Source organism: Lissotriton vulgaris, chromosome 9 (genome assembly GCF_964263255.1).
Source record: "Lissotriton vulgaris chromosome 9, aLisVul1.2, whole genome shotgun sequence".
Lineage (NCBI taxonomy): Eukaryota > Metazoa > Chordata > Amphibia > Caudata > Salamandridae > Lissotriton > Lissotriton vulgaris.
Genome location: NC_141697.1, coordinates 257,366,716 through 257,384,883, shown reverse-complemented (window position 1 = coordinate 257,384,883; position 18,168 = coordinate 257,366,716). Strand labels below are relative to the sequence as shown.

Genomic DNA, 18,168 nt, shown 5'->3' with positions numbered 1-18,168 from the left:
GACAACGCTGAAAAGATGTATCAAGTGTTGGGTCCAGCTATCGCTAAAGATGATAATGTTGTCTAAATAGGCTCCGGCGTACTGGGAGTGGGGCCGTAAGATGTGGTTCATAGCACGCTGAAAAGTGGCGGGGGCGCCATGAAGCCCAAAGGGCATGACTAGAAACTGGTATAACCCCTCAGGGGTGGAGAAGGCGGTTTTCTTTTTGTCTTGTTCCCTGAGGGGTATCTGCCAATACCCTTTGCAGAGATCCAGGGTGGAAATGTATTTCAAAACACCAAATTATACCTGGGAGTCAAAAGGAATGGTTGTTCACCATGGATCACAAAACTAATACCATACAGATAACACCCGTGGGGGCACACCATGCAAACTTTTAGGTGATACTAGCCGAGTTAGGGCTCAAGGACGTATGGAAAAAATTCCCATCAGAAGCCACACTGTACTGCCCTCTTTAACATCATTTGGGTTCTCCTTGCCCAGGAGACAAAACAAAACGGCCGGTCAGATGTTACCGTGACCGATTGTGGGTGAGAAAAACACGTGAGAGGGAAGTAATGTATGATTTAAGTGTTTAAATGGCAACTGAGAAAAGCAGTGTGAAGTGAGAGGAGTGAAATAGTGAAAGGTAATAAAATTAGGTGAACTGGGTAGAAGTAAACAATTTATTAGTATCTCCCAGTCCCTAAGGCTAAAAGACAAGTGCAAATGCGGGTTTGAAATAATATCCGCAATCAGTAGTGGTCAACATGTTTCTGCATATCAAGAAAAGAGTTTTCATGCATTCTTCAGGACCTGTTGTTTCAGAACTACTGCTTTTCGTGAAAAAGATTTTTAAAAAAAAGGAAAGATATCACCTGTAGAATCCAGGTCATGTGCTCAACCATGTACTGTTATCGCACCGTACCAAGGAAATGGAATCCAGGGAAACAACAAGAACAAACAGAAAAACATGAGTATGTCCTATTAATCAAGATAAACCTTTACGTCATGACGTTATAATCGCAAATACTTGGAAAAGAGGTTCCATTCAAAGCACTCACTCATAAATGATGGTTGAGGCGCTTCACCCCACCTGGCTGCGGCTCAGGTATGAGGAGCACCGCTCTAAATTTGAGAAATTGAATTAAAAGAAAGGAGGCAATCAAGGCTCAGTTAAAACATCCATAGAGCTGTAAATGGATTTCTAGTGAACATTCGCTGCTTCTACCGATCTGCCGAATCAGATAGGGACCAGTGTTCTTTAACTCTATATCAAGAGAATGTATCTTGAAGAAATTGACACTGGTGGTGAAAAGGCAATCATATGAACATTACAAAGCACTGATACAGTAGCTTGATATGTAATGTTTCTTGTGTGAATGGCAGGATAATGGCAAGACCATAAGACTCTCGTCCATTGCGTTCTAAGTGCCATCTATCGTACCCGCGCTACGCTTGTGTGAATGGCAGGATAATGGCAAGACCATAAGACTCTCGCCCATTACGTTCTAAGTGCCATCTATCGTACTCGCGCTACGATGTTTAAGATGGTGAACTTGCGCTACGCTGTTAGTAGTGGTAAACTCACAGCCGTCGTCATGCTCATTAAGACAAAGAAATCACAACCCAGCGCGTTAACGGCATCCGGATCGTGCGCGGCTTACCTGTCCGTCGATGTCTCCCGACAGTCATCCGAGCTGTCTGGGGGGGGCACCGGTGGTCAAGCTAACGCCGTGTTTATGCGGCTGTTTCAGAAGATTGAATCACGTGATCAGCAGCGGTCACGTGATTAATGTGCATGTCGGGATTTGTAGTTCGAAGCGCGTAATTTCGTAGTTTTTGCGAAATAAAGCGCTGGAGCCCAGTGTTTGTATTTTAGCTACGTTACGCTTTATATGCAAGATGTTTCAGGCCAAATTTCCCGCACTTTATGACTATGTACTACAATTACCAAAGAATCTCGAGAGAGAGGGGGTGTAACAGCCATTAATTCCTCATACGGGTAGGGAGACCAAATAGCAAAATGCCAGCATTATATGTAGAGCTCAAGATAACTCCACTCGCCGTCATTGGAGGTTGTTCTCAGTGTCTGCCTTTAAAAAGGTTTCACTAAACCCTAAGTACAATGCTAGATTTCTCATGTTTAGTGACAATGGTCCCGTCGTGTGTCATATTACTATACACCGGAGAAAATATTTAAATGTACTTGAAGTAGAGTTTTATGGTGTGTTTAAACAGGCAGCACATGGTTAGGTGTCAGGGCTGTATATTAATCAATGAATGCAATGGGTTTCTTAGAGGGACATCCACGGTATTGGCTCATTCAGCCCCGCCTTATCACTATTCAGTCTGTAGACCCATTTTTGTTCAATTTTGAAAAGAAACCGACTAACGTCGGGGCAGTACTCAGGAATCTGTGGTTGTTCTAAGACGGTCCAGTGAAAATCATTGGGGCCATGTCCTACCTCTAGGAAATGTGCAGTAAGACTGGTAGCTGTTTGCGGCACCGTACTGTGCTCTTATATCCTCGTCCTTACTTTCTTCGTCGTCATGCCAACGTATCGAAGTTGGCAAGGACATGTTATCAAATAAATGAGGTTACTGCTATTGCAGTTGGTGAACTAGTTTGTGTCCACGGTCTGTTTGTCCCAATGTCTATACTAGTTGATTTGCAGGTTTGGGGACAAACTGAACATGCCCCACAGGGATGGTGGCCCTGGACATGCGGCAAATCCCACAATGTGCCCACCTGTCTAGGTTCTTTGTTCCGTGGACGTGTATGGACTAACTGGTCCTTAAGATTTTGTCCTCTTTTAAATGCAAAGAGAGGCGGAGGGATATCATCACCCCCTGTTTTCAAAATAGACCAATGTTTTTTTATGATCTTCTGAACTTGATTAGATCTGCTGTTAAATGTGTTGACAAAGGTGATGCGATTGGTCTTTTCTTTGGGAGGATGTATCTCAAGCAGAGATTCCCTATTGTTATTCGATGCCCTCTTTTTGGATTGGCGAATGATCTTTTTGGGATAGTTTTTCGCAATGAGTTGTTGTTCCAGGTTTTTTGAATGGGTCTCAAAAGCCTCTTTGTTGTAGCAGTTCCTTTGGACCCTGAGAAACTGTCCAAAAGGTAGATTGTCTCTCAGGGCTCGGGGATGGCAACTGTCATATCTTAAAAGTGCATTTCTGGCCATAGGCTTACGATAGAGTTCAGATTCAAGGCCATTAGGAGTCACGAGGATCTTCAGGTCTAGAAATGCCAATGACATCCTGCTGTATTCGATGGTAAATTTCAGATATGCATTTCTGGTGTTTAGCCATTGATGGAAAGACAAAAGATCTTCTTCTGTGCCTCGCCAAACCACCAGAATGTCATCTATATGTCGCTTCCAGGCGTGTAGCGACAATAGATAAGGATTAGTGGATGTAAGAACCTCCTTTTGTTCAAAATTGTGAACGTATAAGTTCGCCAGACTTGGAGCGAAGACACTACCCATGCTAGTCCCAGATGTTTGTAGGTAGGTAGTGTCTTCGAAGCGAAAATAGTTTTCTTTCATCGCAATTTCTGCTAGGTTCATAATAAACCGCGTCAGCGTGATGGACTGGTTGTCACTTTGTTCTAATAGACTACCCACCACTTCCAGTGTTTCAGTTTGTGGAATGGATGTATACAATGACTCTACGTCAAATGATACGAGAATGTCAGTATTGATATCAAATTGTATACCTGGTAAGAGTCTCAAAACGTCCTTGGTGTCCTGAAGGAACATTGGCATGGCTTTGACCATCGGATTTAGAAAGTAATCCACAAAGGTAGATAGCGGTTCCAAGATAGAGCCTATGCCCGAAATAATCGGCCGTCCAGGTGGTGGTCTCTGGGGTTTGTGGATTTTCGGAAGGCAATAAAAGTAGGGTATGGTTGGATGATTTGTAAGAAGATATTGCCCCTCCTGTGGTGTGATCCAACCCTCAGTGGTTGCTTCTTCTACCAAGTTGCCTATTTTAATCCTTAATTTTTCTGTAGGGTCTTCAGTAGTAGTAAAATCTTTATTCGGTTTCATTTTTACAAAGAGAACCATAAAAGTGTACAGACATTTTATAAAATTTAACAATACAGATTAAAATTCAGTTTGGTAAGAGATCATCATTGACTTATCAAATAATTTTAGAGGTTGTTATTTTAAAGGTTTAGCCTTTGCTTAAAAATGCATTTTAAGAAGGTGCTAACAACTTTATACACGTGAGCCGAATTTAAGAATTGTAGCCATAACATAGCAGGGCGACATCTTCTGAAATGTAAAGATCGAAGCAGAGGAATTAACCCAAGTTTGCGATGAACAGAATAGAATTTGCAAAACAAAACAGTGTGCATTGTTGACTGTTCTGATAGTTCGTCGCATGGGCAAAGAGTTAAACATTCTTCCCAGCTGTTTCTTTTAGGGAATGCTACCACCCTATGGAAAATGTTCAACCTAAATCTCGTTAATAAAAAACGTTCAAACTGCGAGTTTACGTATGTTAGATAGGGTTCCATTTCCAGGGTGGACATAACTGCTATGGAATGCTGTACTGATTGTTTCCTGATCTCCACAGTGATGCGAAGCTCTTCGAAATAGCTCCGTGCTTTTACCTTTAGTTCTTTTTTTGTTATTTCGGCGATAGTTTCAGGATTGTAGTAGTACTCCGGCATTCCCAGGTCTGCAAAAAGTTTCTTTACGTATGTAAGCCAGGCTATTTTTTCGGCCCTGTCTAGAGTCATACAGTCCATGATTATAGCTTTGGTAAGTGTGTTTTTTGTTGAGACCCATATTCTGCGCCAGAGAAGTACTGGTTCAACTTTAGCCAGATCTTCAATGTGTGGGAGTCCCAGTTCTGCATGACAGGCATAGGTGGAGGCTCTTTTTGGGACCGCGAGCAAGAATCTCAGAAAAATGTTTTCCGCTACCTGCAGGGCATTTGTATTTTTGTGTCCCCATAGGCCCGCCCCGTATAGAGCGATGGAATGGCACTTGGCTCTATATATCTTAAGTAATTCTGCCGGAGGTTTTTTCCCCAGTTTTTGAGCAAATTTCATTAGGGCAGCGATAGAGCGCAGCAGTTGGTGTTTGCGCGCTTCTATTGCTGCTCTCCAGGTGAGCCTCTCATCTATCATAATCCCTAAATAAGGGTACTGGGAGGTGGTTTCCAGCTTTTCATTATTTAGGAAGATAGCTTTTCCCTGTTTCCTGGCTTGTCCCGCCACCATCACATAAGTTTTTTTTATATTTATGTGGAGGTCGAGGTCGCTCATAAATTTAGCGTAGGTGTTCAGGGATTTTTGGAGCTCTCGTGGGGTGCGTGCTAAAAGCACTGAGTCATCCGCGTACAGGAGTGCGGGCACCAGTCTCTTATTCACTCGGGGCAGGTCCAAACCCCCCCTCAACATTTCCGCCTCGAGACCATTTGTGTAGAGGGAGAAGAGGAAGGGGGCGAGGACGCACCCCTGCCTGACCCCACGCTCCACAGAAAATGGTTCGGACAATTCGCCCCTTACTCCGAAACGCACCCTGGAGGAGGCGTTCGAGTAAAGTTCCCTGAGAAAAGTCACCAAGGCCTCGTCTATTCCCATATCGGACAGCAAAACCCACAGTTTTGCATGGGATACGCAGTCGAAAGCCGCGGAAAGGTCGACATAAACCATGTAGACCTTCCCGCGTTTTGCCGACACGTATTTTCCCAGCAAAAGGGCCAGGTTCAGGGCTTGGTCCGTTGTTCCAAGTCCCTCTCGGAAGCCGTACTGGACATCCGAGAGGGCCCCGGTATCCTCTGCCCACTCCTGCAGACGCTGGAGTATTACTCTTCCCAGTACTTTCCCCAGTGAGTCGAGAAGAGAAATAGGCCGATAACAAGTCACCTCCTCTCTATTGCCCTTTTTAAAGATGGGTACTAGTATAGATTGTGTCCAAGAGTTAAGTAAACCTTGGTGCATTGTTGCATTGAAGACCCTAGTTATGATGGGCGCCCACAGGTCTATTTTGAATTTAAAGAAATCGACCGGGACCCCGTCAGGGCCTGGCGCTTTTCCACTCTTGCTAGCGTTAACTGCCGTGATGACTTCATATAATTGGATTTCCAATGGGATTGGGTATACTTTATCCTGATTTAGGGAATGTCTTCTATCTATAGGGACTAAAGGCTGGGTTTGTCCAAAGATCTTAGCAAAATGATTGACCCAGGTTTGTCCCTCAATGGCCACATCTATGCTAGGCTGGTCGTCTGTGTCGTTCAGGAACGGTGCTTTTACCACCTTCCAAAACAGATCACTGTCTTTATTGAGTGAACTTTCGTGCAGCTGATCCCATAGGGCCTTTTTTAGTTCCTCTTTACGCGCTCTGCACGCTAGCCTGTATTGTTTCCTCAGGATCCTAATCTCCTCCTGGTTTCTTGTTGTTTTTGACAGGGCTCTCTTTAATTGTTTATGGGCAGCCGTACAACCTGGACTAAACCAACCTTTTTTCTTTATTTCCTTAGACCCTTTCTGTTCCTTGGTAAGACATTCATTTACTTTAGCTAATATTTTTTTAAAGTGGAATATTACATTCTCATCACTAGCCTCAAGGTATAAGCAGTTAAATATAGCAGATTCTGCTTCGGTTACCACTTAATGTGTCAGCTCAATTGGGTCAATCTTTCCCCACCCCAGGGTGTAGCCGTTTGTTTTTGTGAGCTGTAGATTATTTTGGGTGAGGGTAGACATTATAGTCTGGACTATTGGCTGAGCTTGGTCTAAGGTTAGATCAAAAACTAAGGCTGAGTGGTCGCTCAGGGTGTTAATTTTAGTTTTAAAATTTGCGGTCCTATTTACTAGGGATGCTGTCGTAAGAATATAGTCGACAGTTGTTTCGTGGCCCCTGCCAAGGTAGGTGAGATCCAGTTTCCCGGTTGAGGGGTTGACTTGATTTAGTATAAGTAGATCCAGCCTCGACAGTGTTTCATTTAATAGGTCACCCACCGCAGAATGGCTAAAGTGGATTATCTGGCCTTCTGAGTCACCTCCGATCCCGCGGACATCGCAATTTGACATCGTACAGGGATGGCGATTAAAGTCACCTCCCCATACGATGCTTGCGGGTTCCAGCCCTGGTCTTAGTCTCGCGCCACTAGATAATTTCTTGCAAAGGGCCCCCAGCATTTTTGGCCTGTCACTTTCCCCTGTATTATCATATAGGTTAACAAGAATTTCTGTCCTCTTTGTCTTGAAAACCAGCTTTAAAATTTGGAAGTTGGGTTCTGAGCTAAGTACAGTCGCTTCCAAACCTGGTATAGTATTAGATATGTAAATTGCCAGCCCTCCTTTGGCTCTTCCATGCGTTCCTGCGATTCCTGCTGAGGAATAGGTTTTGTATCCTACGAGGTGCATTTCTTTCGTAAGCCATGTTTCCTGAAGGGCCACTACTTGACAGTCTTTGACAAAATCTAATATAGTTCCATCCACCATTTTTTCTCGGAGGCCCGCAACATTCCAGAACATTATCTGGATATTTTCTATTCTCCTGGTGAGGATCTGTCCTTTATTTAGTCCATCTTCTGTTTGTCTAGTGACAGTATCTGGCTCTGGAATAGGTTCCCTATTTATTCTGATGGGAATCGCATTTGTTTCGGTCTGTATACTAGAGTCTTTCTGCTCCCTCTGACTTGTTCCATGCAATTGGGTAGGTTGAGGTTGGCTTACGTTATTACAGGTTTCAATTGGAGTGTCTAGAACTGTAACGACCAGGGGGATATTCTCTTTTGTCATGGAGGGTTCAGCGGGTGAGGATTGGTTGCTGGCAAGTCAATCTATTCCGTCTAAGCCGCTCAGGGCTGAGAAGGGGTTGAATATAGGTATGTTGTAGCCTGAGGGGATCAGATGGTAATTGTTGTTCAACGGGTTATTTTGGTAGGGATGGTGATAAGATGGGTGTTGTTGTTGATTTAAAAACTGATTCTGGGTGAATTGATAGCCTACTTCTCTCCACTCAGGGCGCTGCCTACTAATGCGATGGTGAGGTGGCTTGTTAATTAATTCCCGTGGGTAGAAGTAGCTAACGTAGTGTGTTGTGATGTTGTCCCCTCCTGTAATCTCATACCAATCACCTATAGTTCTTACCGCCCTGTGATCCTTAAAATTGATGATTATGACGTCCCCTCTTTTGTCTTTCGGCCTAGACCCCACCCAAACAGCCCGCCTGACCGACAGAATTACCCCGTTAACGTGTGCAGGGAGGGGTCTATTCTGCTTCAACCAATAGATGGTTTTATTTTTTAGCGCGTGGTATGATTCTCTATCCCCTTCTGCTAGTTCTGGTACTCCTGCCATTACAATTGTGTAAGGTGCAGATTCAGGAGGTAAATCAACTATCCTACGTCTAGGTCTATATGGGCGCTGTGATAACTGTTAGCCCAACTCGGTAGTTGGTATTGGGTTCGTTGGGGGGTTAGAGGTGGTGTTAGATGCGGGGAGGGTTCTTTCTGTAGGGTTCTTCCCTGTCGTGTTTTTGCCCTCTGCGGTTGGTTTTACCCCATCTTTTACCTGATTACTGTTTGATGGTTTTGGGGTATCTTTTTTTGTTTCTTTTGAGGTTTTTGCTACCGCTTTTTCCCCTTGTGTGGTTCCTGGTTTCAGGGACGCACTACTGGTCGATGGTCGGGCCAGTAGAGATGCGTTTTGGACTGTGGGGTTAGATGCTGGGTGTTTGTGTGGTTGTGGGGATAATTTAAGAATGGCCGCAGTATTTTCTTCTAGTTGTTTACCCAGTTTTTCTAAATGGGAGCTCATTAGTCTTGTTCTCTCCAGAAGAGGAAGCATGAGAGCCTTCACTATTACCTCTATTCTGGAGAGAAGTTCCGCCTCCATTTCAGGAAGTAATCCTGTCGTGTTGCGGGTATTCTGCGCCGTGGTGGTAAGGAGGAGGGGTGTTGGCGGAGGAGGGGTTGTGTTCAGGATGGTGATTGTACTAGAAGCAGTAGGGGAAGATTGTCGCTTTCGTTTCTTGGTGTGATTGTTTGTTTGATCTAAGGGAGGTGGTGGGGAAATGGAGAGATTTGGGGAGCTAGAAAGTCTAGATGCATTGGGGCTGACTAGAATTATTTCAGGAACCGGTTCTTGTTCTGTTTCTAGTTCATTTCTAAGTGGGTGAGTGATTGTATCCCTTGCATCGTTTCCCAAAAACGAGAGTGAGTTAATGTTAGAGGAGGGAATAATGGAGGACTGAGAATCAGAGTCGATCAAATGTGGAGAGCGGGCATTCCCAATCAGACCTAGGGAAGAGCGCTTACCGGTTAGCAAGTCCATTGATAAGCGCTTTTCAGTGTCCGCTATTTCTTTTTCTAGGACAATTGTGACTCTTTTAAAAAATTGATCAATGGTTCCTGTTACTGGCCCCCTCGATGTGTTTACAGTGATATTCCTGGGTTTTGCATGGTCCGAAGGCATGATTGTTCAGGGGTCTATATGACAAGAGGCGATATCTAATCCGGCTTGAGGTTAGTAGATTTAGTAAAGAAATCCTTGAAGGTGGTAGCAGAGGAAGGGAAGGTCGGTTACCAAGGGTTGAGCGTTAAGGGGGTGGCCCGTCCCGTCCTTGTTCGACCTTGGACGGCCTTAGACGGCCCGCCCTTTGCCCGGGCTTCGCCCCGGGCGCTCCCGCGCAGCGGTGCGCTATGTCACTTATAAGGCAGTGTGAGGGGCGGGGCAGGCAGGGAGAGCGACCCAGGTGTTGCGGGTCTCGACCTCACGCAGGGACTCCTGGGAGATTGAGTCCCTGCGGGTCAGCTCGCAGCCCTGCGGCTCCCAAACGATGGCTCATAGATGCAGGCAACGCAGCGGGACCCGTAAGTGGGAGGTAAAATCTCCGATCGCTCAATTGTCTTAGACTTTCGTTTCTATATGTCTCGGTGTCTAGAACGACAGTGGCGCCGCCCTTGTCGGCTGGCTTGATGGTTATTTGCTCATTAGATGTTAATGAGCGCAACGCCGATTGTTCTTCTCTTGAAAGGTTGATAAAGGGCATGTTCGCGGTTTGATAGAGATGTTTAATATCGTTCTCTACAGCTGCTTCAAATGTCAAAACCTTGGGAGGCAATCCAATACTAGGTTGATTGAATGTGGATGGTTTTTTAAGACCAGTGTTCTTATCTGTAATAGGTGTTTCAATGTTCCCTGGTTTGGAAAAAAAGTTATGTAGTCTTACTTTTCTAAAAAGTTTGGCTAGTTCAACCTGTGCTACAAAAGGGTCCCCTTTCTGAGTAGACACAAAACCAAGGCCTTTGTTTAGGAGGCCTTCTTCGTTTGGTGATAGAGCATGTGAGCTAAGATTTATCATGAGGTCGTTGAATTGCTCGTCCCTGCGGTCTCTTGTGGGACTTTCTTCCCGCTGCGAAGGTCCATCGTGGACTGTGGTGTGGTATTCCAATGGACTTGAGGTGTTGTTCCTTGTCTCCTCCTGCCCCTGCCTCGTCTCGGGCCAAACCCTAAAAAAGGAAAAGCTCCAGGGCCTTGTTGCATTTTGGGAGGACCAAAAGGACCCATTTGGGGGGGGGTAGGATGGTCCAAACATCCATGGATTAGCCGGCCACCATGGTTGGTAATGATTATAAATTTGTGGGTGTTGTCCACCCCTCCAATTCCTCCGATATCCACGACCTCTAGGAATGTTGTTTGCAGACCCATTCTGTGAAGTATTTCGCCTTTCCTATCCTTTCAATCATCTCGTCCACCCGGGGCAAGGGATAGGTGTCAAAGCTGGATACCTTATTGACTTCCCGAAAGTCAATGCAGAAGCGGACAGACCCGTCTGGTTTTGGCACAAGGACTATCGGGGAATTCCAGTCACTAACTGAGGGCTCTATAATTCCCATCTTTTGCATCTCTTTTATCTCTTTTATCTCCTTTCGTATAACATCCCGGCGGGCCTCTGGGACTCTGTAGGGTCTCAAGCGGACGACTTTCCCTGGTTCTGTTTCTATTGCATGTTCAGTGATAGCGGTTCGACCAGGAGAAGTGGAAAATACCACTTTCACAGGACCTAGGGCTTTTCGAAGTTCCCGGGTTTGTTCGCGGTTCAACTCTGGGTCAAGACAGGGGTCAAAAGGGCAAGTAAAGGGGATGCTGGATCCAAACAGCACCGGACGAGGTCCTTCCCATTTTCTAAGCAGGTTCACGTGGTAAATCTGGGAAGTACCCCGAGTGGGGTCCAACTCTACCTCATAGGTAACCGGGGTCACCTGCCGTCGGATAGTGTAGGGTCCTTGCCATTGTCCCAGGAGCTTCTGGTCGGACGAGGGCATCATGAGGAGGACCAGATCGTCAACAGCAAAGACACGGGAACGAGTGCCCTTGTCATACTGTTTTTTTTGGCTGTCCTGGGCGCTCCCTAGGTTCTGCCTGACTATGTCCCTAATCACCGACAGGTGGGTTTTCAGGTTTTCTGGGAGCAGACGCGTGCGATCCGGCTCTGCTTCCCAGGCCTCCTGAGCCATGTCTAGCAGGGTACGAGGCGGGCGCCCGTACAGCAACTCATACGGGGAATAACCTGTGCATCTCTGTGTCTTGCAGCGGATGGCGAATAGGGCCAGTGGCAGCATGTCTTCCCACCGTTTTGCTTCCAGGCCCAAGAGCTTCTTTAGACTCTTTTTTAATGTGGCGTTCTACCAATCCGTCCGTTTGCGGATGATATGCAGACGTTCTAATTTGTTTTATCCCTAGTTGGGAACAGACTTGTTTCATGAGAGCAGAAACAAAAGGGGTACCCTGATCGGTCAGGATTTCCTGGGGAAACCCTACCCGGGAAAAGACGGAGATAAGGGCCTTGGCTATGGTCTGTGTAGTGGGTTGACGTAGGGGTATGGCCTCCGGAAAGCGGTGGCATAGTCGACTATGACTAACGCATAGCGACACCCACTACGTGAGGGCAAGAGGGGTCCTATGATGTCCATCCCTATTCTACTGAACGGGATATCAATGAGGGGGAGAGGTTGTAATGGTACTCTGGGGGGTCTATAACGGCTGTTTTTCTGACAGATTGCGCATTCACGGCAGTAGGTTTTGATCCTCTGGTGTACCCCTGGCCAATAGAACTTCTCCAAGACCGCCTGACTGGTTTTCTCATCCCCGAAATGTCCCCCTAATAGGTGGCTGTGAGCGAGGAAGAGGACTTTGTCTTGGAAAGGACCGGGGATTATTAACTGTGCATTCTGTTGTGTCCCCCCTTTTCGGTATAGCAACCCGTTTTTCTTGTAGAAATAGGGACCTACTTGCAAGGGATCTTCGTTATCAAGGGCCCTTCCCCATGCTTCCTGTAGGAGGGGGTCTTCTTGTTGTGCAGCCCTGAACTCCCTGTCTGTCTGCCAGGGGTGGTCTTCCGTAAGTGCAGTATAAGCGCTTGTGTAATCTTTTTTTTCTTTTCTCTTCTGGCTTTTGGGTTTGTGTGGTTTAGAAACCCGTATCCTGGGTGGTCTGTCCCTGAGAATAAGGAGCGTCCTTCCACCACTGGGCCAGGGAGTCAGTGGTGTCCTGGAGGAGCGTAGGTAGTCCTGGGTAATCGCTCCCTAAAATGGCTTGCTCTGGGAGAGCGGGCACGAGACCTACGGTGAGGCATGTTCCGGGGTCCTTGTGATGTTGAACTCGCACCTGGGGAGTGGGGTAACGTTTGGTGTCGCCATGGGCACATTGGATGGCTACTACCCCCGTAGGGCTACCGACCGGGTGAGCTAGGTCTTATGGTCTGAGAACGCTCTGATGGCAACCGGTGTCGGGAAGGGCCTTGAGTCGTTGTCCATCGATAGACACAGGGCAGTGAAACGGGGGTGGTGCAGTCCCCGGAGTGGTGCGGACATAGTTCCTTACAAGGCCGATCTCCATCGGCTCCTCCTTCTGCGGGCACATCCGGGCGATGTGTCCGAACCCTCCACATGAATAACACTGGGGTCCGGGGTTAGGGGGCCGGAACATGACCGAGGAGGGAAAAAGGGGAGATGGCTCTGGTCTTCGGGGCTGTAGTGGCCGGGGTGGACGGGTGGCCGTCGTATTCGGGGGCTGGTGTGGATGCTCCTCCTTGCCCCGCTGGAGTTCCTGAGCACGGCTAAAAGCACAAGCTATCTCGATGGCCGTGTCCAGTGTGAGGCGGGAGTGTTGTCTTACCCAGCGCTGGGTGGCCGGGTATAGGGAATTCAGGAATTGTTCAAGATATATCTTCTCAAGCATGTTTTCCTTTGTGGAGGTCTCGGGTCGGAGCCATCTATTCGCGAGATCCCTGATCCGAAAAGAGAGGGCCCTTGGATTCTCTTTGGGTCTCTCTTTCGCTTGTCTTAGTTTTACCCTATAGGTATCATCGTCAATGCCAAGACGTTCCAGTATGCACTGTTTTATATCCGTATACGGTGTGTTGCCCTGTATGTTGGCCTGTTGATAGGCGGCCTGCAAATCGCCGGTTAAAAGGGTACCTAAGTATTGGCCCCAACGGTCCACCGGCCAATTGGCTGCTTGGGCTAGTCTTTCAAAGTTAGTGAAGAAGTAGTCCGGGTCTTCTCCCGGCACGTACTTCTGCAGGACCACGGAAGGGAGAGAGGTCACAGGCCTTTGTTGTCCCAGGGCATCGGTCAGTTTTCCCATTGTTTGTTCGTGGGCTACCCCCTGACCCTTAAGAACGTTGTGTAGCTGTCCCCTGTCGTCTTCAGCGGTCTTCAGGAACTGCTCCATTAGTTTTCCAAACTGTTCCTGGGATTCCGCCATCTTTCTCACGACGGCCTCCATGCTTCCAGCAGATCCCACTTCTGACACCAGATGTGATGGTGGGTGTGCGGCAGGCCGGAAAAGCAGGCAAGGAGGCCGTATATAGTGGGCTATGTTGTTCGTTTATTATACAAAAGAGGCAGGAAGGATTGTCACAAGAGAAACAAAGGAAGGCTTCCAGGGGATGAAGTCCGCTTCGGGTCTTGGGTTCGGGTCCAGGTCTTCAGGAAGTCCGACGGCGGCTCCGATATAGGGGAGAATCCACGGAGGGCAGTAAGAGAAAAAAAACAAGTGACCGTTCGTCCTAACCTGGTCTTCAGGTACAATATACCGATCACCGTCACCGGGGCAGTGAGGGGGGGGAGAAAAGAGACAGTGAGGAAAGGGAGGTATCGGGAGGGAGGAACACAGGCCGGTAGATAGTGTGTGGAATCGGGACGTGTGGGGGATCGTTGGTTACGCTGTGAGGGTGCTATACAGGTATGGTACAGTGCAGGGAACGTGGTTCTACAGAGATGGGGGATATTTACAGGGCCTTTACAGCGAGCTCCTAGCGAGCAGGGAAAAGGAATTCGTAAGGTACTCACGCGGTCCGCCGTAACTCTCCAGTGTGTCACGGCCGCTCTTCAGCCACCTCCTGAGGACTCCACCACTCTTCGGTCCACACGTCTTAGTCGTACGCCTGCTCTCCTTCACCACCAGTCCGAGTGTCCTGCCACGATGCTCCGACGGCGTTCTGCTCCTGAGTCTCAGCTTTTCCCTGTTCTGGCGCTGCCACTGGGGCGGGACTTCCGGGGTCAGAAGGATGTGCTTCCTCCGGACTCAGTGCTCTGGTTGGTTCCTGCGGGAGAGAGAAGGGCGGGGGTCCGTGGGTTATGGCTGCTGCTCAGAGTCCCGTTTCCGACACGGGGATGTGTTTGCGGGGTTGCAGCCCCGGCGGAAAGGAAGGAGGTACGTGTGGGGGAAGGCGGCTTCCATGAGGGGGGCCCCGGGGCACCGTCTCACAGTCATTCTACCTGTCTTAAAAAAATCACAAAGGCAGTAATTATTTCTCTTCATGTAGCCCCTTTCCATGTTATCACTGCTTATGACCATAAGAAATTATTTTCTTGTAGCAGTTGTTGAAACTAAAACCGTTTAACCATTCATTCTTTGTTGTTCTGTGTGTGACTGAAGAGGTTCATATTCTTGCATGATCAGTTTAAACACTTAAAAATACTTCTCCTGCGAACACCATATTCTCTCACTGCTTTTCTTTAAAGGAAACATGACAACCTGAAAACTGTCAGGTTTTCCTCTACTGACGGTTTGGTAAGCTCAGAATGGGTATTGCTCAGTTTCAGTGCTAGTGCCTGCTGTTGCTTTGAACTGTTATTATAGCACCCTGTTAGCCACGCAAACGTCTGGATCTGCTCTCTGTTTGGCACAATGAGGCTCCACTGGTTGCATTTAGAGGGTATTAGTATAAGACTCTGCGATCTGATATACTGACAGTTACTGTTCTCATTGTGGGACTAGGGATTTCAGACATCGCACTCGAAAACCAAAATGTTGCCTGCAACAGTTCTTGCCCCTCTTGGTCAGATGGTCAAGTGAGCCTACGGTTTGTTGTAATTCACTGTAGCCGCATATGGAAACATTGCTTGCCCAACGAGTTCTCTAAATCCCTGGTAATATGCATATTTTTCTCTATCTCAGGTGGGGTCACTGTATCTGTGGTAGCCTTCTTGTTCACCATTAAGTTCCTGCTAGAGCTTGCCGCACGTGTAGTCAGCTTTCTCCAACATGAGGACCGGGAGCGCCGAGGGGAACGCACCATCTATGACTACGTGCGGGGGAACTATCTCGACCCTCGGTCCTGCAAAGTCTCCTGGGATTGGAAGGAACCTTGTGAAGTGGGGCACACCATGGCATTCCGAGTACACGTAAGAAAGCCAATGAATATGTTCCTCTGCAACTCTCACACAGTGTATATACCCAACTGTACATTTACTTCCCTTTCATTACTCACTTGTCATTTTTTAGGTGTTCTAATTGTAAACAAGCATTAAACCGACAGGGGTGATGACCACACAAGGGCTGCATTGTTAGTTGTAGCTGTTGAAATTTCAAAATGGGGGTTACTCTTAAGGGCAGCTATGTTCTGTCATGACTGGTGAATCTCCATCAGTGGTGAGTTGGACATACTCAGTAATTACTCTGAGCCGTCTATCTGTAATTGCTGCAAGGTGTTCATGCGGATGTCATCCAGAAAATCGTTTAATAATAGGTGCATATGTTGTATTTTTAGAGCTAAGATTATACTTAAACTAGCTATAAACAATAGGTTCTGAATGTGCACTCACTAAATAGACACTCATTACGTGACAACCAAGTCTGAACCTCCACCTTGGAAAATCTTTGAAAAATTGTAGCAAAACGATTATTTTTAGCTGAGTTTGTCTTAAAACTGACAAAACATCCTTGGGTATTAGAAGCGATTCAATATGCCTGAGTATTTAAAAAAAATATATAAATAGCATTTTCCATCACTTCTATAATCTATTTCCTCCCATGTTTCCATAGTTTTTATCCAAGCAGACTGTCGGTGTTACTTAGTTATTAAAAATCACCTGGAAAGGGACAAATTGCAAAAATTAAGTGATTCAGGTATCGAAGCTTGTCATTGGCCTGAGGGAGACAAACCACATGCAAATGTTCAGCTCGGCTCCTAGCAATGCATCTGTTCAGCGCAGATGGGAAGGGTCTACTGAATGTTCAAACGTTGTTCAAGCCACTGGGCATATGTTGCCAAAATTCATCCAACTTTAGAGTCAAAAGCAGTAAAGATCTTCTCCCCTGCCTTTCATGTGTTTTTTAAATGCCCTGTTTTTTTCCTTCGACTGTGCTTGGCAATCATTTGAGCTTACCGAAAGTGTTCATATCATCATGATTTATGTTGACATCAGAGCTGTGTCACTACCTGTTCGAGGCATATGAGCTGCAGATTGCCCACTGTGCATAGATCGCCACCAAGTGTTGGGCCCGGATGTTTGCAGTTTGTTGTTGTCCTGAAAAGTTCTTTGGAAGTCACAAGATAGGTGACTCCTCCTTAGGACCACATTGCGCATGCGCATGGGCATCGGCTCCATCTCTAGATTGTTTTTTTCCGCCATCGGGCTCGGATGTGTTTCCTGCGCTCCGGTTTGGAACCGAATTTCCTTCGGCGCGCAATCCTTACCCAGTTCGACAGTATTGTTTTGATCGCGCTGCACATCGACGCGATTCTCTACCAACTTCGAAGTCTTCGATTCTGGTCGTCGACGAAGGCCTTCGGGCCTACCTAGGCCTTCCTTTCTAGCTCATGGAAAGGACGCCATGCAAGAAGTGTCCTCAATGTGGGTTAAAGTTTCCCCACACCGACCTACATGAGGTGTGCAACCTTTGCCTTTCAATGGAGCACAAGGCCAAAAACTGTTCGGCGTGTGCCTCATTCCGCTCGAAGAAAACCATTCGGGACTGACTAGCTCGGAGAACTATGGCTCGCTCGTCATCTTCGATCCCCGTCTACATCTTCGAAGAGGGCTTCGACGTGCCAGAACACCAGCACGCCGAAAAGAGTATTGGATCCCCAGATGCCGAAGACTCTGACGTCGAGGACATCACTCCAGCTCAAATGGTCGTAAGTAAGACAGTCAACCCCAACCCTTCCTCGACACCCTCAAAAAAGGCTTCTTTCACACCCTCACCTTCGGGCACGGGTGCACACCGAGACTCTGCTTCCCACGTCCCGCTTTTGTGCCCAGCAAAGAAGCCCACTAAGCCTTCAGGTGGCTTGGGCTCGAGCCAGCCTATTCCCGGTGCCAATCCTATACCGACACCGAAGAAGAAGCCATCTTCCTCTACCACGCTGACCGTTGCTCCGACACCTAAGCACACAGCGCCGAAGACTGCCAGCGGCTCATCGATGCCGAAACCGCACTCGGAGCCGAGTACAAAACCGCCCAAAGCGCCAGCTTCACACGCGTCGGAGCCGAAAAAACACCCGGAACAGAAAAAACAGGTTCCGGTAAAAGACATTTCAAAAGGGCACACTCCTAAGCCAAAAGACTCGACACCAGCTACCGACTCGGTGCCGAAAAAACCTACGGAGCCGAAAACTTCGCCGCCAAAGGATTTGCCCTACTCAGAAGAACTTTTTACACTGGATCCCAATCAGAAAACTCTTGTAAAGGATCCTAAAACCGGACAATTGACTTTCAGCTCCAAGAAGAAACCACTTGAAGAGCCAGCACCTCCTCCCCCTCCAAAGAAGAGACATTGCAACCTCTCCATTAAGGGTCCCTTCTCCACCACCTCCCCATACTGTTCCTCCTCCTCCACCTCCTCCACCACATCATTCACCTACACCATTTACTAATCCAGATGATGATGTAGACACAGATTCTGATGACACAG

At 47.2% G+C, this 18,168-nt stretch overlaps 1 protein-coding gene across 4 annotated transcripts in view; it reads left to right on the top strand.

Annotated features, from left to right (window-relative positions):
• Window positions 1-18,168, top strand: part of AREL1 (apoptosis resistant E3 ubiquitin protein ligase 1) — a 618,076-nt gene that overhangs the window by 151,925 nt on the left and 447,983 nt on the right. For all 4 annotated transcript variants that reach the window (XM_086937491.1, XM_086937493.1, XM_086937492.1 and 1 more), the window contains one exon: window positions 15,430-15,656. In XM_086937491.1, the coding sequence (XP_086793617.1) occupies window positions 15,430-15,656 (227 nt within the window). The remainder of the gene's footprint in view (window positions 1-15,429; window positions 15,657-18,168) is intronic.